The sequence below is a fragment of the Triplophysa rosa genome, linkage group LG22 (assembly GCF_024868665.1).
Source record: "Triplophysa rosa linkage group LG22, Trosa_1v2, whole genome shotgun sequence".
Lineage (NCBI taxonomy): Eukaryota > Metazoa > Chordata > Actinopteri > Cypriniformes > Nemacheilidae > Triplophysa > Triplophysa rosa.
In genome coordinates this window covers 3,953,064-3,979,282 of record NC_079911.1, presented here as the reverse complement: position 1 = coordinate 3,979,282, position 26,219 = coordinate 3,953,064, and the positions used below count along the sequence as shown (strand labels likewise).

Genomic DNA, 26,219 nt, shown 5'->3' with positions numbered 1-26,219 from the left:
TGAAAACAGTTAACAGCAATAACTTTTTAAAACGCTGTGACTAAAATGGCCATCAAGCAAGCAAAATCAATAAACAAAACAAAACTTTTCAAGAAAGAAATTAGATATAATGAAAAAATATACAGGAAATAAAGAGACAATAAATAAATAAAAGGCCAAACAAAATACATATTTCACATCATGTTTGGGACAGTTATTGCTGCATTACAAGTGCAACTGAGGAACATTTTTATGGCTAAGACAACCTACAAAATGTAAACATTAAAATGTTTGAAACTGCATGTTCAACAAAACACACTTGTAAAACAATCACCAAGTTTTTGTTGTACTGAAAGTACATCGCAGGCAGATTTGTTAGCCAAGACAGAACCTACCAAATGTAAACATTCAAATGTTCAACAACATACATTTGTAAAAAAACTTGGGATGAACAAACAAAACTTGATTAAGTTTGTGTTGTAGTTTAAAGTGCAACTAAGCTACATTTGGTGGCACAAATGTAACATACAAATGGTTTAAACAACACTTGTACACAATCTGAAAATGTGCCTACTCTTTTTGTAATAGGTCATTTTTGAGATTGAGTAAGCAGTGGTTTACCGTCATCAAGACCCATCAGTATTTTCTGGATGAATGTAAAGGTATAAATGAGCTTGTTTGGGAAATTCAAACGCAATGCATAGATTAACCCAAACAACAATACAAATGCATCAGAAAACTTGGGGATGTCGCTCATAACAAAATCATCTTCCACCACAATAGCAGTACTAGCAGCGTTGAAACAGATTGGACCAGTAGTGTTCTCAGTGACCATCATCAAAAGACCAACAGGGGTGTCAGCGATGTCTGGCTCACCCGACTCTTCTACCTAAAAAGTACATAAAATGGTCCAACTGTAAGCTGAGGTATGTAGGTAGATATTGTACAGAAAGATATATTTAAGTAACTAGTTAAAAACTAAACAACCCTGGAAAGCACAAAAAAAAATATATTAACAGTTTGGTGAATGCAGTAACTTGTACTTACATTCCAAGTATTAAAGAACAGTGGGTCATCCTCGCACAGGTATACTGCTAGGGCACGAAGTGCTAAAGTGCGTTTTATGTTGACATCATGTAAATCCTTGAAAGACAACCAAAATTTAGCATAATACATTATAAACATGTACATGACAAAAAATAATTTGAGTTACTAAGTTGTTTACAATTTATTTCCTACTCTTGTTTTGGTTAATGTTCCATTTGCTGTCCTTGTAAGAACTTGAGTTCATCTTTAACTCACCTGATGATCATAAATCTTCAAGATGTCACGCAGCGCCTCCGAGGTCTTGCCAGTACGTGATGCCTTTTGTCTGTACAGAACAAACAGTTGTGGTATGTGCCTGTCAAGTTCGGCATAGAACTGGTTCAAAAGATTGGTGTTTGTGATTCGATGGTACTCTGCACAAACCTACAAAATCATACATAAATAAATAAATGACATTAAAGATACCACTCACAACAACAAAAAGTGGTGCAATCATCTTGTTAAAAGGCAACCATTGCTCCCTAAAGGGGGTGGTTATAATAGGAAGCTCATGGTAAAACTGAAAGAAATTTAGCCTAAATGGCAAATTCATGTTTCAGCAAACATATACAAAACATCTTATGTCAGACAGATTACTTGAAAATTCTTAAACCAACAATTCCTACACATGAGATGCTTATAAGATTAGATAAAGAAGCCTAAAATAAAGTGCAGTGCTGCTCAATGTTCTGAATTTAATGTAACAATATTTTTCTCAAACTAATCTGCATTTAATTGAATAATAAAACATTTCAAGTGTTATGCAACTTACCAATAAGTTGATTTAATCGAGATAACTCTTTACGACAATGGGGACTCTATGTAGATATTCACCTGCGCACAATAACAGAAAAAAGCATTTCCATCTTAATGATTTTGATAGCTTAGATCTGGTTTTGGCAAAGAATACTGTACAAAACCAAAGAATAAGGACTCAGCCTATACTCACCAGCTTCAACAAACACGTTATTTGACTCAACTCAGTAGCTCAACATTTAACGCAAATTAATTTGTGAATCTGCTTACGAAATGATCCCAAGTAAATTAAAATGTGCACATACCAAGTTCACATTTACTTTTTCTTAATCTTGAGAAGGCTCCGCATCCACTTCAGCCTACAATGCAAGAAAATTTGAAAAAGTTAATGCAAGTTAGCAAGGTTTAATATTTAAGTTTAATAAAATATCTTGCTACCTTTGTGTCATTAACCTTAACTTAATCATGGATAAAAGTTACTAACTATTAGCCGCAAGTGTTTTACTAATTGCACGAAAGCATACACTCATAGATAAGTTCGCTTAACAAAAAAAAACACATTTAGAAACAGTACGGCTGCCATTGACTAACAGATAACGTTAATATTACACTTCACTTAAATGAATTAAAGAAGGCAACGACGTTAAGAAATAAGGGCAGAGACACTTATCACGCTTTGCAGCTCGTTAACGTTACCTGTAGAAACCGGCAAACCGAACAATGAAACATGCTCCTCATTAAGATATACTAAAGTTAGGACATATTATCATAAATTCAAGAAGCAATTCATAAAGTTTGACAACTTTACTTACAAGTTTCTCCATGTGACTCACGTCGCTCTGTCAGCCATATTGGAAAGATTTTAGCGTCGGTTAGAAGAAGCCGTACGTCAGGACGTATATGACGTCAGCAAAGTCACTCAGTACACTTAAAAATATCAATTGAAGTAGCAGTGCTTACTCAGAAATGTTGAGCTAGACAAAAATAAAACTGAGTTAATTGTTCATACAACCCAATAGTTGTAAGTTCTATCAACTATGTAACCGATTTTAATTATGGTGTTCTCAGTTTTTATAGGTTAGCAGTACTGTTCGGGTGTGATTGTTAGGGTTAGGGTGGTTAGGGTAGGGAATATGATTATAAGTTTGTTCAGTATGAAAACCATTGCATCTATGGAATGTCCCCATAAACATGGAAACCCAACATATGTGTGTGTGTGTTACCTAGTTTTTTCTATTAGCATGAGTCGTTGTCACTCACTGTTTATTGTAAATGTCTTTACAATATTGTATTGTCTTGATCCTAAATCTTTTTTTAAATTACACTCGACACTAGCAATCCTTTATCTCTCCTGAAAACACATGAAATAACATTTATAATATAAAATACGTTTAAGCTTACAATGCTGTCATGCATTAAGTAAAAATGATTCACATTAACTTGTGTAAATGTAACTCAGTACAATTTGTAGAAAAAAAAGTTTACACTACTTTATCTGTTTAATTAGTATGTTCATTTAAGTTTACCGTTTAGCTTCATATTTGTAAAAAAAAGTTATAGCTTTATTGAGTTTTATAAAAGATGTATAATTACAAAGGTAAATTCCTCAGACTCAAGTTAGACTCCTACACTCTCTCTTATCATATAGGGCTAAATCAGCATGTTCACATAAAAGTATTTCCAAGTAAGTAGAGTATCAATTTTAAATTATATTTGAAAGTTTCTTTGAAATGATCCAATCGTTTTTTTTGTGGTAAGTTGTTGGTAGTAAATAATTAACATTACCATTATATACTTACCATGCACTAGTGCAGTGATTCTCAACCTTTTTGGCCAGCGCCCCCTATCCATTTTCCAGGTCCTTACATCCCCACCCCCCCATACCCCCAACCCCCATCACCCCCTCCATATTTAAATGCATGTCACTGAATTGGGTTAAATGCATGTCAACAACGATTGGATCATATTCAAAGAAACTTTCAATATAAATTTCAATGATACTTACATGCTTGAAACTTTATGTGAGGTTGATTAGCCTATATGATAAGAAGAATGTAGAGTCTTGTCATGCTCGCTCACTATTCATGTTTCTTGTCCTGATGGCAGAGCCATGACAAAGCCTTTGTGTATGTGTGAGAGAACATATTATTGTCCTTTGACAATAATATGCGTCTCCTCCGGTTGCGCGTCTTCTAGCCCCGCCCTCTCGTTACTCTGTTAGCTTCTCCTTAGTGTTTGATCCCTGTCACCTGCCCGTCACCCTCCCTGTGTTATCATCCCCGTCTGTTTTCTATGGATTTAAATGGACCCAAAACTCACGCGCATGGAATCCGCGCGCGCACGCGCTATGCAAACGCGCATAATGATAACCACGCGCGGAAAGCTGCTCCGCGAGGGCGCATTTAAACTCCGCGAGCGAGCAGAACAGTATCCGCAAGCGGAAAAGAATCCTCGCGCGGGCGCATTTCTGCTCCGCGAGCAAAAACTCAGTCCGCGAGCAGAGGCTTTGACGAGCGCGCGCGCGATTCTCTCTATGCTCTCGCAACTGCTCAACACTTGCTCGCTCGTTGAGTTGACTTCTGAGACTTTGGAGGCGGGACAATGGCAGACTTCTCCGATCCTTTGATTGGTCACTTTTAACATGCACTCACCTACAGTCTCCGACATGTATCTTACCCGTTGTACAGACGTCTTAATTTGGCATAACACGATACTTTTTTCCGTTTTTAAACTTGGGTTACAGTGTTATGTATGCCCTTGGCTTTGGATTACATATTTGGCATCTTGACAGGAAGTTAGAAATAAATAGTTTGGTATGTGTATTCATAATTGCTTTTGTATTGTTAATAATTTTCATGAAATTGTTATAAAATGAGAATTAATAAATGGCTACAACAGTATAACTCAAAGCACAAGTTATTATAAATTACAATATGATGTACTCTCTAAAATTTAATTTAAATAATTTATTTGTTTTGCTTTATTTGTTTTGAAAATTAGTAAACAGATATTAGATAACTCAAATTTAATGACTACAGGAGACATTTAATTATATTATTATAGTATGTTTTAAATAGGTCATACATGACATGTAAGTTTAACTGCTATATTATTTTCCACCAATCACCGTGAAGTCCTTTTTCTTAGTTCCTGTAAAATAACATTTCAAAACGTATATCCTGTGGTCAATCGCCAGTCCTTAGGAATGTTCTCCCTCCCCCAAGGAGTGGTCTCCTAAAAACAGTTTATTGTGGCCGGACAACACACCAACATTCTTAACATTCTTTTAGTAAAAAGAAAACACTTAATCATCTAATGTTTTTAATTATATAGCGTTGTTTCTTAATCCTATGATTCATTAAAACACATCACAACTCATGATTATACTTAGAACATATGCAATGGATTGATTCATAACATTTATTTTTCTTTGTGACTCTTTATATGTGTGTGTGTTTATCTAGATAATTTACGACTCCAACCCCCAACTTTCTCTGTTTTCTTTGTTTGCCCCAGTACTTTCCACTGAGTGAAATAGAAAGCACATGACCAAAACACACAGCTTAATGAAACAAATGAAAGAAAACACTTATTGATTATATTGATATTTAAATCATACTTTTATCTAAAAAATATTCCCACAGTGCATGCATCAAGCAAAAGTGTATTATAATATGGCAATTAAGCACAGCTTCTTCTTTCGTTTAGGCTGTAAAGGCCATGGTGGAGGCAAAATATGCTGATTCCAAGGAGAAGGTCAAAGCTGAGGTGAAGAAGGTGGTTGCAGTTAGCCTGACATCTGACATGTGGACGTGCATCAACATGGATGCCTACCTGGCAGTAACTTGCCACTTTGTGGACAACAACACCAGTCTCAATTCGGTGTTGTTAGAAGTAGTACAATTCCCCCAGGTACACACTGCTGAAAATTTAGCATATGTAAAAGCCTCCCTCATGGAGGAATGGGGGATAACCAATAATGTAACATGCCTGGTTACAGATGGTGCTGCTAATATGATAGCTTGTGGCAGGGAACTGAGGCTCCGTCACACAATCTGCATTGCACACACTCTTAACCTGATAAAAAAAAGCTCTTGACCAGACCCCTGTGCTCTCTGACATCCGGGCCAAGGCTAGGAGGCTGGTGGGATACTTCAGAAGCAGCACCACTGCTAAGGTGTGTTCCTTGACTATTACAATTCCTGCTTGTGTTACTACTGCTTTGACAAATACATTAATTGGTATTTTTTATAAAGGAAAAGCTTGTACAGCTGCAACAGCAGATGGGAAGGGCTACACTGAAGCTCCTTCAGGAGGTAGAGACCCGCTGGAACAGCACATTTCAAATGCTGCACTGTCTGGTGGAGCTCAAAGAGCCAGTGGGGGCAGCTTTAGCCAGTCTTGCCACTGAGATACCACCACTGAGCTCTAATGAATTTACCTCTGTGAGTGCATGCCTTTCACTGCTTTCTGGCTTTAATGATGCCACCGTGGAGTTGTCAGAAGAAAAAAAGGTTTCTGGCTCTAAGGTACTGCTTAAAATGCTAGAAGTAATGCTGCATGAAGATATGTCAAATTTGGCATGTCCAGTGGCAAGACAAATGGGAGAGCATCTTCAAAGACAGTTAAGGGAGAAGCTTTACACATTGCAATCTATGAGCATCATGTCACTTGCAACAATGCTGGACCCTAGGTTCAAAGCAATAGGATTTTTTAGTCCTACAAAAGCAAATGGGTGTCACGGTCCCACCGTCTTGTTAATGAAATTCTAGTCGTGTGGTGGGATCGGGGCAGAGTCCTTGGGTTTTATGTGGGAAGGCCATGAGATGTTTATGTTTTTACCTCTCATGTGTTTTTCCAGTGTCTCGTCTCTGTTCCCGCCATCTCGTTTCCTCGTTATCTTTCCCTGAGTGTTTAATGTCCCACACCTGCCCCATGTAATTATCCTTCGTTTGTCTTCCCTATATATACCCTCTTGTTTCTTTGTCTTGTGCTCTTGTACTGTGTTGTGTACTGTGGTCTTGCTACCCGTGGTCCTGTTCGTGTTTTGTGAGTTTTGTTCATTGTATTATTTAAGACGTTTGGTTGTGTCGTTTAGTTTAGTTTTACTGGTCTTGTTTTCATTTTGCCCCCTCGTGGGAAGTCTTTTGTTTTATATTTATTCCTTAGTTCTGTTTTCCCCCCATTGTGGGTGTTTTTTGTTCTGTTTTGTTGTTAAATAAAGTCATTTGTTAACCCCTTCACTGCCTGCCTGCATTTGGGTTCTTCCCCTTACCAATCATGACAATGAGGCTATAAAAAGGCTTACATCAGAGTGTGCTGCCATAATTGGCTCTGCAGCTCAACCATCAGCATCACAGCCAACAACAACACAGGGGGCTGAACTTGTATCCCCAGGTAATGTAGTTTTTTGTTTTGAGGTCAATTTGGATTATTTACTACACACTCACTAACAAGGTCATTGTTTTCTTCTCAGGTAACAGACTGTGGCGTCGTTTGGATGACAGTGTGATGGTGTCAAGGGGAAGGCACAACCTTACAGCAGATGCTACTGTGGAAGTCCAGGGTATCTTGCCGAACAAAATATTGGGCGATTGGAGGACCCACTTCAGTACTGGGAGAGACAGAAGATTAAATATCCACATCTGTATATGCTTGCTGTCAAGTATTTATGTACACCGGATTCATCTGTGCCATGCGAAAGGGTGTTTTCAAAGGCAGGAGAAGTTGTGTAAAAAAAAAAGAAGCCTTAGCCCTGAAACAGTTGAGAAAATAATATTCTTGAATACAAACTCCTAAAGTATATCCTGTTCATCATTTTCCTTGTTGCACAAGCAACATCACAGTCCTCTGCCAAGTTAAACCCAGACACTTTTCAGTTTTATAATAATAATTCTGCCTCTTATGACCAAAACATTTATTTACACACATTTCATAGTCCCATTCATTTCAAGCCAACATGTTTACTACACAGTTATGTGTACAATCATTATATACCACCAGGAAAAACACATAGACTAATACAATGCATTAGTCTATGTGGAAATTATTTTTTTCCTCCACCGTTATTTCTAAGCCTTAAATGGCACAAAACACAGTGTATCACAGACGACATCAGGCACATCTGTAATGTATCTGCCTGTTTTACACTCTTTTGGCCACCAGATGGTATTGTGAGCAAATGAAGCCTCGAGAAATGAACCCTTTTGTGAACCACTTGGCTGAAAAGCTTCAATGCTTCATGAGGCTTCATCTCGCCATCACTACACGCAACCCCCTTAATATACACACTTCAACAGAGGGTCACAAGACTCAAACGTAAAGTAAACGCCCAGCATTATTAAATGCCATTTAGGGACTAACCTCACGCCAAACGAAGGCAAACACAACCGCACATGTAAACCCAAACGCGCATACCTACACGCGTCCCTCGGCACAAGGCGGAAGAGAGAGAGAGCGAGCAACACAGACCGATTCCCTTAAATAATTTCAACAGCGCCCCCACCAGCCTTAACGGGGGAAATGACGCTAATGCCTGCTCAATTTTGTTAGAAATGCATACTGGATTATAAGAATAATTTAAATTTAAAATATATCTTTTTGATATGCCGATATAATGTTTTACAAAAATATCTCATGCATACTAATAATACAGAACAATTAATATTCATACTTTCACGGAAAAAGGGAATCACGCTACGATAAAAAGCTGACATAATTCCTGTAACATAATTACATGTTTCAGTTTTCATATGCGTATAATGCAAGCAAATAATAGCAATAGTAATAGCAATAGCAATAGTAATAGCAAATAATAGTAAAACGTTTAAATGTTTCAACTATTCCATGTACTACAGGTTTTTTGCCAGATCAACTTCACTTTCTTTTTCAAGGAAAAACTAACCTAAATGCTGTGTTTAGTAAAAATACACCTATACTGTAAACTACACCTTGTCAGCCTTATATTCAACTCACAGGGCCTGAATACACATTTTGTGAGAAACTGGTGATAATGTACAAGAATAAATATCACATACACAAATAGCAAAAAGAATAGATATGTAATAAAATGGGAAAATGAAGAAGTATATTTTGGATGTAAAATCTGTTTTTTATTAAATCAAAGCAAACATACAATAACCCAAGAACATGGCCACAAACAAACTAATAACAACGAGATCTCGTGCGAAAAATGAGACAATGATACTTGACGATTGAACATAAACTCAAAACAATGAACAGGTGAGAAGTTTATATACTGTTTTGTACGAAATAAAATAACTATGTTAAACTAATTACAGCTGAGAAGTGAAAAAGTTAACAAACATAAATATATTAAAATGAAAACTAAAAAATAATGAAATCGAAAGACGTGTCGATGTTATCGCTGTCTGTAAATTATGTTTGAAAATGAAGAAGCTGACCTACATTTACTGGCTAGCAAGTGAAATGTAGACTAATGCTTAAAGCGGAGCTATCGTGCTATGTCACACATTCTGACTTTTTTACACTGTTAAACGCGCTGGCTTAACATGGTCAACTTGTTAAAAAACGATTTGGACCTATGACATAGTAGTTCTGTACTTGATACACTCCACCAGAACTCCAACTTGTTTCGGGAAGTTTTTTCTAATTATGGATCCCTGTGTCGTCACAGGGAATCTATTCCTTCTATTGTCCATTCTCCCGGGAAAGCACGGCAAGGCAAAGGCGAAAGAGCCCGCCCACGAGCCAACCGACGAGCGAGTCCCGCTTACCATCATGATTGTGCGCGCTGCGTCAAGATGGGCTGCGCTGCAGCTCGTTCCTCTTGCGATAGTGAAGTTTAGGTGTGTCTGTTTGTTCACGGCATTTCAGTGATGGATGTTATATAAACGGTGCATATAACGCTGGATTTAGAGATCCTTTGAAACTGATAGATGGCGTGGTCCCAGTGCTAAAAAATGCCGGACATGAACTGCACGTGGTAAGTCAAACTATGTCATAAATCTGTCTTTTCTTGGCAATCGGCGTGTACCTGCATAATGTAAAAAACATGAAGGGATTAATGTGATGATTAGGGCTGCAGCTATCGATTCTTTTACTAATCAAGTATTCTACTGATTTTCCATCAATTAAATGGGGTATTAGGATAATAAGTACTTTTTCTTTATTAAAAAGCAATACTAAATATACAAGAGAAAATAAGACATGTCTCTCAAAATGATTAAAACAACTAATTTGTTTTCTTTTTAGAACAATTAAAGTTTTTATTGCTGAAATTGCATACATTAATATCTGTGAAATCTAAACCCATTTAGTACATTCCATTGCCACATTAAATTCAAAATGCAATATAATACAAATATATAATTAAGAAACATGTATACAAAAATAAATAATAATTTCAAAGGTAAACAACTAACTTCAGCTTATGCATGATGCATTTAGTTTATATAAATTAGTTTTAGTTTATTTTTTACTATTAAATAGTAATATATAGCCTATGACTTTTATTTTGGCAGGTTGTCGGAAGACGCTTATTTTTTAGTATGTCTGTTTCTTCACTCAAACAATAACATGTTCGTGACATAAACTCTCAGAGCAACTCTGGATGTGAAGTTCATGTCCTCATTCAGCGCAGACAAATTTATGAGCATCACGTGTGTAGCACGTTAAGTTCATTCACGCAGACACGCAGACCAGCCAGATGAAATGTGTAAATAACAGGATAACGCATCTAGTTTGATGGACTCAATGCAGCCGGAAAACAAGTTTCACTCGCAAAATAGACTAAAACTAAGTAAAATAGCAGTTCACCATTTCAATAAGCTATCAGTTATTTATCAGCATGAGACGTGTGAACAGACTAAAATGCATGTGTCTCACGGTGAATGCGTGAGACTTGAGAGCCCTGTAACATGAACAGAGTTTAGCGGGCTGTGCGTCAGTAATAACGGTCCGTCGGGAAACGCAGTGTTCTGTGTGTAGTGTAGTTAAATGGATTGAACAAAGCTTCGAGTCAACAAAATTTGCCTTGATGATTTTTTGTATTCGAATTACTCGATGAATCGTTTCAGCTAGGGATGTAACAATTCACTCAGCTCACGATGCGATGCGAGTCACGATTCTGATCTCACAATGCGATTTATTCACGATTTACTCACGATTTATTTTTACAAAATGAGTTGAAACAAATTAGAAATGAACAACTTCCCTTGCATTATTTCTTAAATGCTTCACGTTTCTTTGTATAATAAAATAATGTTTTATTTCAAATAACAAAACTAAACTGCAATTTTATAACAAATTAATAATAGAAAAAGTCTCTTTAATATAAACAAACTAATACTGTCTGAGCTTTTCTTGGATTTTTTTGCATTTAAGAAATATCAGCATGTCTACGTTTAGATTTGCAGTGAAAATAGCGGCCCCTGCTGTTCAAAAAATGTATTGCGATTCAGTTCACACCTCAACCGATCTGAATCCTCACTCATTATAACCGATTTTCAACCAGCTCACGGTGAATCGTTACATCCCTAGTTTCAGCCATAGTGATGATGTGTTGTGTGCTCGTGCTGTAGTTCCATCCCACTCTCCCCACTAATCCCACCTCTAGCAGCTCGTGTTTTTCCGGAAATAATCGTACAGCTGTATCTGTCTTTTGTAAATTTGATCAAACTACATACTCTTCGAAGCTACGACGTATGCAATACTACTGTATAGGCACTCAAGATTAATATGAGATTGGCAGAAACTGAGTGTGTTGCCCGATCTTTAATATCAACATAAGTGTAAAGCCTGACAACTTCGTATCGACTAAAACGCATCTGTTAAAATGATAAAAATGTTTAACAATGAAAAACAAATTTAAAATGATAAAAATGTTTAACAATGAAAAACAATTTAAGATGTGTAAAAATGTTTTTTGGATATGTAAGTCAAAAAGTCTTGAGCAAAATTGTTGTTAGCACGAGATAGATGCTGCATCCACGTTGTATATCGTAGTTTGGTATTAGGATTTAGTAATTTGCTCTTAAAGTAAATCTGTTCATTAAGACAAACAGGGTATCATAGTAATTATATTCACACATCAGGTTATTAGAGAAGTGTGAACTAAATTATGACTTCCGAAGCACTGGTTTATAGCGGACATGCAGTTTAAGAAGTGTATCTTTATGTCTGTCATAGAACTGTTCCCCCCTTGAACTCTGTTGTTTCCCCACCCCCCCTCCCATGTTTGTTATTTTTATTGTCACACCCCAACCCTTTTATTATTATTGCTTGTCTGCCCCTTGTCTTTGTTGCCATGTCTGTTTGTGTCATGAGTCTCGGGGTGAGACACGGAGACAAGGACAGAGGACCCAAGTGCAGACAGCGGGTAAGGGGTTAACAAGACAGACTTTAATAATAATTAAAAAATACAAAACAAAGACCCACGTGGGGGAACATAACAAAACATAGCAACACGGACAGGGACTAACTAGACTAGAAATAATAACATTTGACATGACCACTGTAAACTAAACTAAACTAACTACACAACAAGAACTCACCACAAAGACAAACACGACGCAACAGAACAATCCAACAGCACAAGACAAAGAAACATGAGGGTATAAATAGGGAAGACAAACGAGGGATAACGAGCAAGGGCAGGTGTGGAACATAAGACACAAGAGGGAGACAATACAGGAAACGAGAGGGGCGGGGCCAATGACAAGACCTGAGAAAACACATGAGATGTCAAAAAACAAACATCTCATGGCTTTCTCACATATAACCTAAGACTTTGCCATGGCTCTGCTACAGGACCAAGAAAAACATGACTAAGGAAGCAGAGCCATGACATGTTTGGGTCTTGTCGTTGTTGCAGTCTGTCATGTCCTGTTAGTCCACCCCTTGGTGAACACCTGGAGGTGTTCATTGGGGGGGGGCTCTGTCATGGTCCTACCTTCTTGTTTATGAATTTCTAGTCATGTGGCAGGATCGGGACAGAGCCCTTAGGTTTTATGTGAGAAGGCCATGAGTTGTGTATGTTTTACATCTCATGTGTTTTCTCGTGTCTCGTCATTGGCCCCGCCCCTCTCATTTTGTCTTGCCTATAAATACCCTCATGTTTCTTTGTCTTGTAGTGTCTTTTAATTATACACTAAAAAAATCACGTAAAAAAATGGATAAAGTACTGGCAGAAAATTACCAGTACATTTTCCATTTATTTTACGGACATTTCCGTTAATGCTAACATGTTATTTAATGCAGTGCAAAATTTAAAATACAGGTAAAACAACTGTAAAAAATGAATACGGAGAATTCCTTCATATTAATACAGTATATTGTGCCCTGTTTTTACTGCTTTTTTTTTTAGAGTGTACGTGTTGTAGACACAGTTTGAAGAATGGATACTCAGATTTTTTTTCATTTTTCAGAAACATGAATGCTGGAAGGTAACTGCTCTTGGTCAAAACTTGTGCACGCATACAAACATTTATTTGGTCAAGCCATTTTCATGGAGGCCCCTGTACAAATATACACGTTTGAGATTTAAACAAAACAGATAATGATGAATAAAGCCGATATGTTTAAGCAACACACAGTGGACACCACAGCTCAATTAGTGCCGCATACCACGAGGGCGAAAGTCACAGCTGCCAATCATAGACAACGCTTCGCTGTGTCGAGATAATCCGCTCGTGCCATGTCGCCTCAGGGACATGAATAGGGTCAATTTCACGCTATCGATGTAAACAAATCATAGAAGATTAAAACGTCCAACACCGTCTTTCCTCCAACGTAAGTTAGATCACAGCCTATATATACATACATAGAATGCGTTACTTATTCATTCAATCATTTATTTACGTATTCATTCAATCATTGCTTTGTTTACGTATTCATTATTTATTTAATAACTTATATAACCAATTATTTATTTAATCACTTATTCGCCGATTTATTCATTTATTTACTTATTCATCATTTCCTTTAAAACTCGTATTTATTTATTCACGCATAAGATACGTGTCAGCCTCATAAAAACATGTCCAAACATGATCTCCGGAAAAGGGAGAAAAATGTTCGGTAAACATACAACATGTTCAACTTGAGATGTGGGCAATCCCTCACAACGTGGACAGATACGATCAAAGGGCAAAGGTTCAACACAAAGGGGGCAGTCCCTCACAACGTGGGCGGATACGGTCAAAGGTCAACGCAAAGTGGGCGGTCCCTCGCAACCTGGGTGGTCCGGAAGTAATTCAACCCCAGCAAAGGTCAAGGTCACCATGAAATCATACCTGTCAATCATTTTGACACAATGACCCTCATATATACTACTTACAGATTTTTGGACAACCTGAAGGTGAGTAAACAATGACAGAATTTTTGTTTTTGGGTAAAGTTTCCCTTTAAGACTAGTACCAGACTAAAATGAAAGTTTGAGCTGTCTTAACTGAAAATAAATTGCCCTGACATATCTTAAAATATGTCATTGCCTTTGTTTTGTCTCAATATGCACCAGTAATGTTTTTATTGATGGCATTTTAATAAAAGCGAATAAATACACGAATTTAACTAAGGCATAGTCCTGGCTAAGCCTTGTCAGTGAAACCGGGCCATAATTATATTAACTGATATTAACAAAAATTGATACATTTGAAAAACTATATTGTTCATTGTTAGTTCATGTTAGCTGATGCATTCACTAATGTTGGCAAATGTTACACCAGAAAAACAGTCACCACATTACAAGTGTGAATCTTCAGGGTTATGTTCAGGGTTAAATGTCACACTGTTTCAAAATGCCTGAATGATTCTTTCAGCTGTATGGCACAATATATTTTTTGTACTTTTGCGAGAAAAACTAAATATAACATTATAACAGCCCCTCCACAATAAGACAGAAAAACACACTTTTCTTTAACAGACAGTTTGTCAAGTCAACATAATAAAATAATATAAGGTAGAATGCAGAAGTAAACAGAGGAAGAAACGTTATTTGCATAGTGACTGCACCTTGCATCTGGGTTCAGCTCACTGAACTGTATAAAACAATTGCTGTTCATATTATCTACGGATGGAAACCTCATACAACATAACATGTAATTAGTAAATGTCTATGTTATTTGAAACTGTGATTCATGCAATATTTTACATGTTTTCATATGCACAAATGTAGTCATTCATGCTGTTGTGACTACATTTGTTATCTATTTCAGTGTAGCATGTTTAAACTTTTAATGTAGTTAACTAAGTGGATGTTTACTGATTAAAGGTAAACTAATACATCTTATTCAAATGTGACCACTAGCACTTGTTTCTAGACTTTGTTACTCTATTATATCATATTGTATTTAAGTATATTGTGAATTCTGTTTGTGCATTGTAAAATATTACTGCAAAATGGAACTTTAGGTTTTATTTAGCATCATATATATAAACCATTATGTGTTTTTGGTCTCAAAGGGAAGTCAAAGATATAGGACAGAAAAAAGTTGTGAAGGAAGTAGGTAGATGTTTCTCAAAATGAGGAAGCTTACAAATAGTTCAATATACTTTTAAGGTTTGTCATTGCAATGATAGCAAAACAGCCTAATGTGTTCTGAGTTTTAGTATATCAGCATGCAGCACAGTTTCTGTACTAAAAACTGACTTTTACAACTTGTGTTCCCGGCAGCTTTCTTTGAACTATCCACTAAGTTTTTTGGCCATACCACATCCTGTTCAGCTAGACAGCATTTGAACATGGTATGCAGTTGTTGAGTTTTACCATTTTGTAAGGTAAGAGTATATCTACTTTATATCTACATATTTAAAAGAGGCTATGTTTTAAACAAGATCATTTTAAACCCTTTTCGACTAATGCACTTTGAGATCATTTAATTATTTAATTCAGCGAATGACAGGCTCACTTGTTTCTGTGTTAGACTTGAGCAAAAACTTTACATTTACATTTTATACCACATATGTCTTCAAACATGTCATGGGTATCATTTATACAATTTTAACAACAAATACATAATATTAATCTACAGAATTGCAACTCATATAATTTATATTTGCAAAGATAATTGTTTAAAACCATGTAAATGGTCTTTTACATTAGGTTGGTTACAGTTAAATATGTTAAATATCTGTATAATTTCTACTAGCACTTTGTTGTGGCATTATCTGATGTTTCTTGATGGTTATTTTGTCACTTTGAAGTAAATGTTGCAAAGCTGGTTGAAAGTGTGAACATCTTTCAGATGTTATACCTTATTAATTAATTTACAACATAAATAAAAATAAATGTTTACACAAAAAAAACATTAATTTAAATAATTGAATTAAACATATATAAACATATATCGTTAAAAATGTATATTACAAATGGATGCCAAGGTATAGTCCAATTTATAGTCCACAGTTATTTAGCAGCACTTTATCTTTTTTATACTGAATAATATTATGACGTTTGACATTATGTCTTTTGGTCTATAAATAATAAAACATAGTTGACTGGTAAAATAAAAAAATCAATCATCACGCGTCTTTCTTTAAATGATTTCTCATATAGAATTCTGCAACCACATTTGGATTACAAATGACACATTTGGCTATTGGGATTAATGTTTCTTGCTTAATCAAAATGGCTGCTTCTGTTACTTCTTACAGAATCTTTTATGGTCAAATCTCTTTTTTATAAATCATACATTTACTTTTATCTCTCTCTCTGTCATGCATTTACGTGAGGCATTCAGATGTGTTTGTATTTGTGTAGGTAGTTGAATGCTAATTTGAGTTCATCTAAAGCTTCATCTGGCATTTTAACTGCTGATTACTAAAGAAAAAAACTGAATTTGTCAACATTTTGAACCAAAACATATTGGACAAAGTGGTTAAATTGTTACATACAGTACTGCTTTTACAGTTTCTTTGTCTGGATATTATGACCATGTATAAGATAAGTATTTATGATGTTTAGCCATGTGATCAGAAGTCAGATTGTGGTCTTTTGTAAATAAATTACTACACAACAGATAAAGTAAAGGCCAAATAATAATGTCAAGATTGCTTCTGATAAGTATATTCAAATTATTACAGTTTTTTAATTGCTTTTTCTATAAGATAAAAGTGATATAGTCTAGACATTTTGTATAATAAATGTTGCAGTCTGTTTTTGTTGTACACTCTAAAAGATGTTGGCTTGGGTCAAAAAGGGAAAAACCCAGCCTTTGGGCTAGATTAACCCAGACACCAACAATGGGTTAAACAGCTCAGCGTTTTGGGTTGAAACAATCCAGCATAAGTTTAATGGTTGAGTTCGTTCCTTCGTTGAGTTTGACCCAGCGCTGGGTTGATAACACGTCAGTTTTAGAGTGTATCCAGAGGTATGATAGTTCCTAACTTCCTACCCTAAAATTACCCTAAAAGTCCAAACAGGTTGAATCTACATGCACGAAAGTGCCAAAGAATACACCATGGGAGTGGATTTAAGTTACAGAAAATATCTGACAACTTCCTCTTTTGCATGTTCTAATATCTCAGTGGTGCACGCTTCTTGATGCCATTTACTGGTACCATCTACTGGCTTTGACTATTTTGAATAATAGATATAAGCAAAATAGTCAGAGTTGCTGCAGCATGAACACAAAATACACAGATTATTTTAATTGTATATGTTTTTATTCTAATGATTAAGTTGGGAAGGTAAAGTAGCCAATAGGTTAAAAGGTTTAAAAAGTAAACAGAACAAGTTTTTATTTGGTCATTATCTGAACACAATCCAATCCAATCCACTTTATTTATATAGCACAATTTTAACAAACACAAGGTTTCCAAAGTGCTGTACAAGGGAAAAAACAGAATAAATAGATAACACAAAAAGCACCATAAAATATGAAGTACACAGTAAAAGAAAATGAAAAAATATGCATGTATACACACAAAATCAACACTCTACCTGGTGTCAAAAGCCAAAGAAAAAAGGTGGGTTTTAAGAAGTGTTTTAAATTGAGACAGTGAGGAGGCCTGTCTAATGTACAGCGGCAGTCCATTCCAAAGTTTTGAAGCTGCAACGGCAAACGCTCGATCCCCTCTTAGCTTAAGCCTAGTTTTAGGCACTGTCAGGAGCAGCTGGTCAGCTGACCTGAGAGATCGACTAGAGGTGTAGGGGTGCAGCAGCTCAGAGAGGTAAGGTGGGGCGAGGCCATTCAAGGCTTTAAAAGCAAATAAAATAATTTTAAAATGAATCCTAAAATGAATGGGCAGCCAGTGGAGTGAGGCTAAGATTGGTGAAATGTGCTCATACTTGCTTGTGGCAGTTAAAAGGCGTGCAGCAGCATTCTGTACCAGTTGAAGATGAGCAATAGATAACCCACTAACCCCCACATAAAGTGCATTACAGTAATCCAGCCGAGTGGTCACAAAGGCATGGATTACTGTCTCAAAGTCATGTCTATGAAGGATTGGTTTAATTTTTGTCAGCATATTTATTGTAATAAACCTTTTTAATAATATGCAAAAATAGCAATAATAATAAAATGAGTTGGTATGTCAAACTTCTGACTAATCACTGTAGTAATTAAATAGTTTAAATAACGTAAACTTCTAATTCCTGTGACACTTTCTTCCTTTTGAGTTGAGTATAATAATTATTTTTCATTTATTTAAATTTATTTATTTTAATTATTACTTCATCAATAAAGATAAAGACTTGTCAGTTTTCAATGTTCGTTTTCTTGGAGATTCAGAAGAGTTTTAAATATTTTTTGGTTTTGTGGTTACCATTTTTCAGAAGAGTGGTGCATGTTCTTAGGTTGTGGGAGGCTTGGTGTAGATTGTAATGTGCAAAACTGACAATTATGTCAGTAATGAGCAATAATTGTGGTAATGGCATAGTACTAAGATCACTTAGTCTCTTCTTCTTCGTTGTGGGTTGCAGAAGTCAATGTGTTTCGTTTATGTGTTAAAGACTAAGAAATAAGTATAAGATAAAGTATAGGAAAATCTGTTTAGTTAACATAAAAATGCATTAAAAGTTCAGTTAACCTAATTTCATGGGAAAGATGAATGAAAGTTTTGAGTCACATTAACAAAAAAAATGTGTTGACTTAATTAGAACTTTAATTTAATGATAATCAAAATCTTTTTACTCAAACCAAAAACTTCTTAAACTCAAAAATTTGAGGCAATGACTCAAACAATCGATTAATCATTAATTAATATTTACTTTAATTAATAAAATAATATTTACTTTTCTCAGATAGAACACTAGCATTTACTCTTAACTCTCATGTAAAGCATACTGAGAAACTGAGAAACTGGTGTTAAGTGGTTATCTCCTGAACAGTATAAATGAATGTATACATTTTCCTGTAGCTTTCCTGTAGCTCAGTGGTTAGAGCATCACGCTAACATTGGCAAGGTCATGGGTTCGATCCCAGGGATTGTACATAATTAGAAACAAATTGATACTATATGCAATGTAAGTCACTTTGGATAAAAGCGTCTGCCAAATGCATAAAAAAATGAATGTCTAATAAATAATTTAGTGTACCAATTCTAATAATATAAACATAACAATTGTTATGAATTAAACATTTTTCTTTTTCAGGTTAGTGAGTGTCTACTCTTCTACTGCTAAAATAAGCTTTATTCACCAAACATGGCAGACAAGGTGCAGACTTTGCCGTATTTCTTTGGCAACATCACCCGAGAGGAAGCTGAGGAACACCTGAGACATGGGGGAGCAGGAGATGGCCTTTACCTGTTACGTCAGAGCCGTAGTTACCTTGGTGGCTATGCGTTGTCAGTGTCCTACGGCCGTCAGTTCTGCCACTACACTATAGAGAGAGATCTCAATGACACATATGCCATTGCAGGGGGCAAATCACACAGAACCCCAATAGATGTGATTGACTATCACTCACAGGAGTCAGATGGGCTCATCTGCTTGCTCAAGAAGCCCTTTAACCGACCACGAGGCATAGAACCTAAAGTTGGACCTTTTGAAGACCTGAAAGAGCAACTCATAAGGCAGTATGTCAAACAAACATGGAACCTGCAGGTCAGTGTTAGTTTTAGACCATCCCATAGGAGTTTTATTGCACACAAGTTAAAACTTTGTAACAGGTTAAAGCAAGTGTCTTCTCTCCTGCTCTTGTAGAGCCACTGTCTAGCAGAATTTAGAATTTTGTATTGTGTTGCAGGGTTCTGCCCTCGAGCAGGCTATCATTAGCCAAAGGCCTCAGCTGGAGAAACTCATTGCAACAACAGCGCATGAAAAGATGCCATGGTTCCATGGCAAAATCGATCGTGAGGACTCAGAGTTACGTTTGCTCAGGAGCCCACGCACCAATGGCAAATTTTTGTAAGTATCCTCTAGCCCATGAAGGACACAAATAGAAAAGTAGGTGTTAGGATACATTTACATGATAGATGCTAAAGAGTCTTAATAAAATAAAATAAAAATAAAATAAAATAAAAATCATATTTTTTTATTATATGTTTATTTGTTTCTAGTTTTAATTGAATTAATTGTACTTAGTTATGACTGTGTGCAATACTCTACATTTAACGTGTTCTTTTTTTGTAATATGATGTTATGTATAATATACATGTGAATGTGACAAAATGATTGTGAAGAAAATATTTTTTAAACTAGATAAGGAGAAGATTAAACATATCATTTAATTTAAACAAACACTGCATGTGACTGCAGTACCACTACTCTAAAGTGAAAGAAACACACTAAAGAAAGGCGAAGTGTGGTTTCCGCTGTGACACTGTTTCAGAGGACTTCCTGAAGTGACCAGACACGCAGTGTGGAGGCGGAAAACAAGAGCAGGGCTGAGTGGGGGTAGTGCAATTGCTTTAAATATAGCACTTAAGTATAGCATTTCTTAAAGAATGTCTATAGAAAATGGAAAAAAGAAAGACAAATATTGCTTCATTCTTTTGACTTTTGTCAAAATTGTGCCAATAACTATTTACTAGTTATTTTAGTTAAATATGAATTTTCTTACAAATCATTTCATAATATTATTTTACTCCATAACAATTTACTTAAACTTGTAGCCACAAACGACATAGTAAGAAGCAATGGAAAAGCATCTGCTAAATGCATATTTTTACCAGTTTCTACCAACTTACATTTGCCCTTATTTGCTTGCCTGCTTACAGTACTTGTTCAAATGCATATTTTTTCTGAATCCCCCTCTTGTTGCGATCTGTCAGAGATCCTATTGTAGGACCTTCTCAAAATGTACAATGTTGTGAATTATTCTATATCTCCTGACAGAATAAGAGAGAGGGAAACCAATGGCAGATTGGTGTCTTATGCACTATGTCTCCTGCATAGTAATCAAGTCATGCACTATCGTATTGATAAAGACAAAGCTGGAAAACTCTCCATTCCTGATGGCAAGAAGTTTGACACACTTTGGCAGGTAATTTATTTTATCCTAAAAAAAACACATCTTCCAAGAGTTCTTAAACCTTTCTTACAACTAAAAAAAATGTTGCCTTTTCTCTATTCTTTATTTACTTTTTTCTATATGCTTTCTCTATTCTTTATCTACTTTTCTCTATATGCTTGCATATATTATGCCCTGGTTGACTTAAACTAGTTGGCATTAAAGTGTAATTGGAAAAGCACAGGGTTGTTATAAATATTAATATCTTAATATAGAAATTGTAAGGTCATTGTTAAATGACATAGGTTATGCCCCAAAATTATTTTTTGCTAATGTGCTGGACTATGTATCCTTTTGTAGGTCTTTTGGTTGCATTTTAGTATTTAAAGGGGTCATATGACATGGCTAAAACGAATATTATTGTTTGTTTTAGATGTAATGCAATATGTATACACAATGATTTAAGGTTTAAAAACACTGTATTTTCCACATACCGTTCATGTTTGTATCTCCTCTTTACCCCGCCTCTCTGAAACGCGTGGATGTTTTACAAAGCTCATCACTCTAAAAAGCGAGGTGTGCTATGATTGGCTAGTTAACCTGTGCATAGTGATTGGTCGAATACTGCAAGCATGTGACGGAAATGTAACGCCTCTTACCATATTTGGAACATCTGGTTCCAAAGCGATTGTACTGACAGGTCCGCCCACCTTACTTGCGTATACATTTGGGCGGTCTTAGTCAACTATAACATGAACTGACGTGGATTTGTAGGGGTGTGGTTACATGAGGCGTTTCAGGCAGGTCTGGGTGAGCTCTTTAAAGTAACAGGATGTTATTGGTTCTATAAACAAGGTTTGGTTAATGCAATGGTGGGGGATTGTTTTTACATGTCATGTTTTATAAAGACACACAGCTTTTATTTTAATAAATTAGATTTTAGCTGTATAATAAGGTATTATTTTATTGTTAGGTAGAAAGGATTGACTATTTGTGCAACAAAGTACTGATTTCGTTTTCTTCTAGTCTGTTTGTTCTTGCAACATACAGTACATATAAATATACATGCTTCAAAACTTAACCACAATACATAAACAAGTAAACAATAGAAACAACACAAAAAGGCAGTTATGACCAGAATATGACTTCAATGTGTTGTGTGTTTTCTACGATAGCTAGTAGAGCACTATTCTTACAAGCCTGACGGACTGATCAGAGTACTTACTGAGTCTTGCCTGAGACCATCAAATTCGTCAGAGGTTAGTACTTTTAAAGTTATTATCATTCTGTACAAGTAAGAGTGTGTTTTAACAAGTGGTTGTGTGCACATGCTTTTATGTAAAGACATTACAGGAAAATGTCAGACGTATTTCAGGCAATATACATGCTGTCAGGCATTTTCTTTTTGTATCATGAAAGCATGCATGGTGGCACTGTTTAATTATGTTAACTAAATAATTATGTAATTATGTTGCACATATGTCGTTTGTGATCATAATAATACTATATTCATTTTGATTAATTTTTGTTTACTTTTGTGTGATTAACAAATTCGAGATTTTGTTGGGTTGTTACTTGATATGTAAAATCTTGGTCTTGAAACAAAACCAGTGACCACTGACCTAGACTGTATTATTCCATTTAACATGTGGGCCACTGAATATGGTACCATGTGAATGTTGGTAAATGTACATTCATTTAGTACATTTCTGAGCTATGTATTGCTGAGAAAACAATAGCCCTATTTTTAATAATTTCATTCAACGTTTGTGTCTTTACCAGTTGCTGCTGTAATGCATAAAGCATTACCAAAGCACAACCCAATAGCCTACTAATGGGTTATGCATCTATAGGACTAAACAGTGACATTAAATAGTGTAGGATCCAGGAGAATAACCTTATGCTCTCTAAAATTGTGGTTTCTAGCGAGGTGCCACAGGTGGAATTCTCTCCAGAATCAAATCATACTCCTTCCCCAAACCTGGGCCAAAAAAGGTGCACTAACACGCCCCTCTCCTGTTTCCCCCACTGGCAGTGGTAGGACACCCGCCTTGCTTGCGTGTGATTTTCGCTTCTAATTTTGCCTATGGAATGCCTAAACCTTTCTTCTTCCATTCATTGTCCTGTACATCACATCAAATTACCACCAACAAAATGTACTCTTTACAAATAATGACTGTACGTTCCACATTAATTTCTTATTGTGTACAACAGAGTTGTATGTTGGTTGTTGTTTGGTTGACCTTTATGACATTTTATAATTCTGCCCAGCTTCCTCCAATAATAATGAATCCATCTTCCTTAATATACTGCATCTTATGTGCCTAATGCTTTTGTACAGTACTGCAGGTGTTAAAAACAGAGTTAATTGCACCTTATATAAACTCTTTATTGAAGGGTAAGACGTAATTTAATAAACAGGCATGGGGCCAATAACATGAGTAAACAGTCCACAAGAACAAACACCAGGGCAAAACACAAGCAAATGGGTTATCCAGACAATAGGCAATAGATAAAAAAAATCACGAAACAAGAAAGCTTATAATTGCAGATGACAAAAGTGTTACCACACTAATAAGACTTTTCAAGGAACTGATTGATCCAACGGGGTTGATATAGGCCAATGAACAAGGCTAATGAGTCTCATCAGGGGTAATAAGTCTGGGCAGTGGGTTATGGGAAATGTAGTGAATAATGACAAGGTCCATAATCCATGGAGTTCCCTCTGGTGGAGGATTTGGGCACTCTAGTTGGCAGGTGTAACATAGCCCCCCATCTGGAAGCCGCTCCTACCACAAATATAACCAGGAGGGTGGTGGTGTGGAGGTGGAACAGAGGAAGGGCTGAAGAGCCAGGTCCATGTGGTGGTGCAGGAAGCCAGCGTGGCAAAGCCAGAAACCCCCACAGCGGAGTGGGCAAAGCAGGGGAGCACCAGGGTGGAACTAGCGGAGCACCAGGGTGAAGCCAGTGTAGCAGGGGAACACCAGGGTGGACCAGGGGAGTGCCAGGGCAGAACAAGAGGAGTAGGGGAGCACCAGGGCAAAGGCAGATCAGGGGCCGGTTGCACCAGCTTTGCGTAGTTTTGATGTAAATGGGCACTAAATTACAACTTAAAGTGTAACAAACTTAAAGTGTTGAAGTGTAACCTTATACAGTATATATATGCTAACTGTTTTCGGAAGCCCCCAGTCAGAAGTTACTGTAGGAATAAAATTGTAGACTCACTGAACTAAATAAATAATCTCTTATACTTTTGTTAACAAATTTTAATGCTGCTATTGGATCGAAGGCAAATGCCATAATATAAAACTATGTATTACTTTATGGAGAGCTTACGAACTACTAGCCCCTACACCCCCAAATATGTTTAGAGGATCGTCCTCCTCTACCTCACCAACCATGAGAGAGGACCCACTTAAAGAGTCCAAAAGCTTAGAATTGCAGTTGACAGTAACAAGACTTCACAAGAAACTGATTGATTTAACAGGGTTAAATCATATATAGTCAGATGGACAAGACTTATAAGGCACAGCTGAATCTATTCATGAGAAATGAGTCCAGGTAATGGATTATGGGAAATGTAGTGAAAAATGCCAAGGTCTGTGATCCATGAAGTGGCTTCAGGTTGTCCACTTAGATTTGAGTTTTTGCTCATGGGGCTGCTGTTGTTGCACCAAGAGGCAAAACAAGAAAAGAGAATGTGAGGTTTGAGAACCTCACATTCAAAACTGTGATTTCAAACCAGCTTTACAAAAAAGACAAGAGGATGAATACATACAGAGAAGAATACAATGCAGCACGTTAACCTTTTTCTGAGACTACAGGACAAATAGTCAGTGAATATGATAAATGGCAGGTATATTGAACAAAACATATAATTCCACCTTACATGAAAATGTCCCTTAAATCAGATAAATAATTATAAAGAAGAACAGTTCTTTCTGGTTCTCGAATCTGATTGGGTGAGAGCCATGCAATATTCCACCAGTATCATCATGGAAACCTGTTCACCGTTTGTATGGAGCAGCACAGTGCAAATTTAAAAGACATGATGGTTTGGAATTAGTAGCGGAGGTTTGTTAAACTGTTATGATGGGCTGGAATTTGTGTCGGAAGAGAGTAGTTCATCAGTTCATTTAAAAACTGGATACATCCTTGCCCCCTGGATGTTGCGTTCTGCAGTGAGGAGCTACTGAAAAAGTAAGCATACAGTGTGTACCTGCGTATGGCCCCGACCACACCACTGCTTACAACGCTTCCAGTTCTCCCGATTCTCCCCTCGTTGATTTCTCCCAGAAATCTCTCGGAACGTGGGTGCAAACAGACAGGTGCCCTCCGGAGCTATCCCCTCGGACACAGAGCAATCGCACACGAACAGACATAGATCTCGAATGCGATTACACAGAAAGGTAATCCCCGGAATGCAAACGTGAATGGACGCACATAAATCTACCAGATTCTGGTACGCAAATGCTGACAGGTATAAAAAGTTCATGAGAAACAGAGACATTTTTTGGAACACTCTTGTATTCTTTGTAATCTATACAAACTGGAGACATGTAGGCTATACTTAGTTGATGTCCTAAAATATCTTACTGTAGGAAGAAACAAATGTATAGTACAATGCAATGTAAGTGGCTTTGGATAAAAGCATCTGCCAAATGAATAAATGTAAATGTAACATGGTGGCAGATTTATTGTGTATTAATGGAAATCATTAGAATTTCTGTAATTGTTTTTATTGTTTTTTTTCAGCAGGGTAGTTATACTTTTGTGGTTATTTTGATAAAAGTAATTCAAAAGTAATGCAGAAGTAGTGTAATGCAGTACAATTCAGAGAAAGTAGTATTGTAATATAACTAATTACTTTTAAATGACAGTAACTAGAAATATATAATTAATAACATTTTGTAGGTAACTTGCCCAACACTGAAGAGAATATCCAATATATGAACAAGCCAGTTATTTTTACATTCAGATACCTACTGTATGTAACTAATGGAACACAGAAAGTGTTAACTG

At 36.3% G+C, this 26,219-nt stretch overlaps 1 protein-coding gene and 1 long non-coding RNA gene across 7 annotated transcripts in view; both read left to right on the top strand.

Moving 5' to 3' along the window:
- Positions 1-5,540: 5,540 nt before the first annotated feature.
- Positions 5,541-10,109, top strand: LOC130546566 (uncharacterized). Its single transcript, XR_008961783.1, has 4 exons — positions 5,541-5,733; positions 5,822-5,998; positions 6,078-7,218; positions 7,298-10,109. It is a non-coding gene; the product is annotated as an uncharacterized LOC130546566 (long non-coding RNA).
- Positions 10,110-12,842: 2,733 nt separating this feature from the next.
- The window catches only part of syk (spleen tyrosine kinase), a 42,026-nt gene continuing 28,649 nt past the window's right edge, over positions 12,843-26,219 (top strand). For 2 of the 6 annotated variants that reach the window (XM_057321902.1, XM_057321900.1), the window contains exons 1-5: positions 15,368-15,579; positions 19,397-19,849; positions 19,992-20,152; positions 21,083-21,230; positions 22,373-22,456. In XM_057321902.1, coding sequence (XP_057177885.1) covers positions 19,448-19,849; positions 19,992-20,152; positions 21,083-21,230; positions 22,373-22,456 — 795 coding nt within the window. In that variant the 5' untranslated portion in view covers positions 15,368-15,579; positions 19,397-19,447. The other 4 variants (XM_057321897.1, XM_057321899.1, XM_057321898.1 and 1 more) reach the window with 4 other exon arrangements.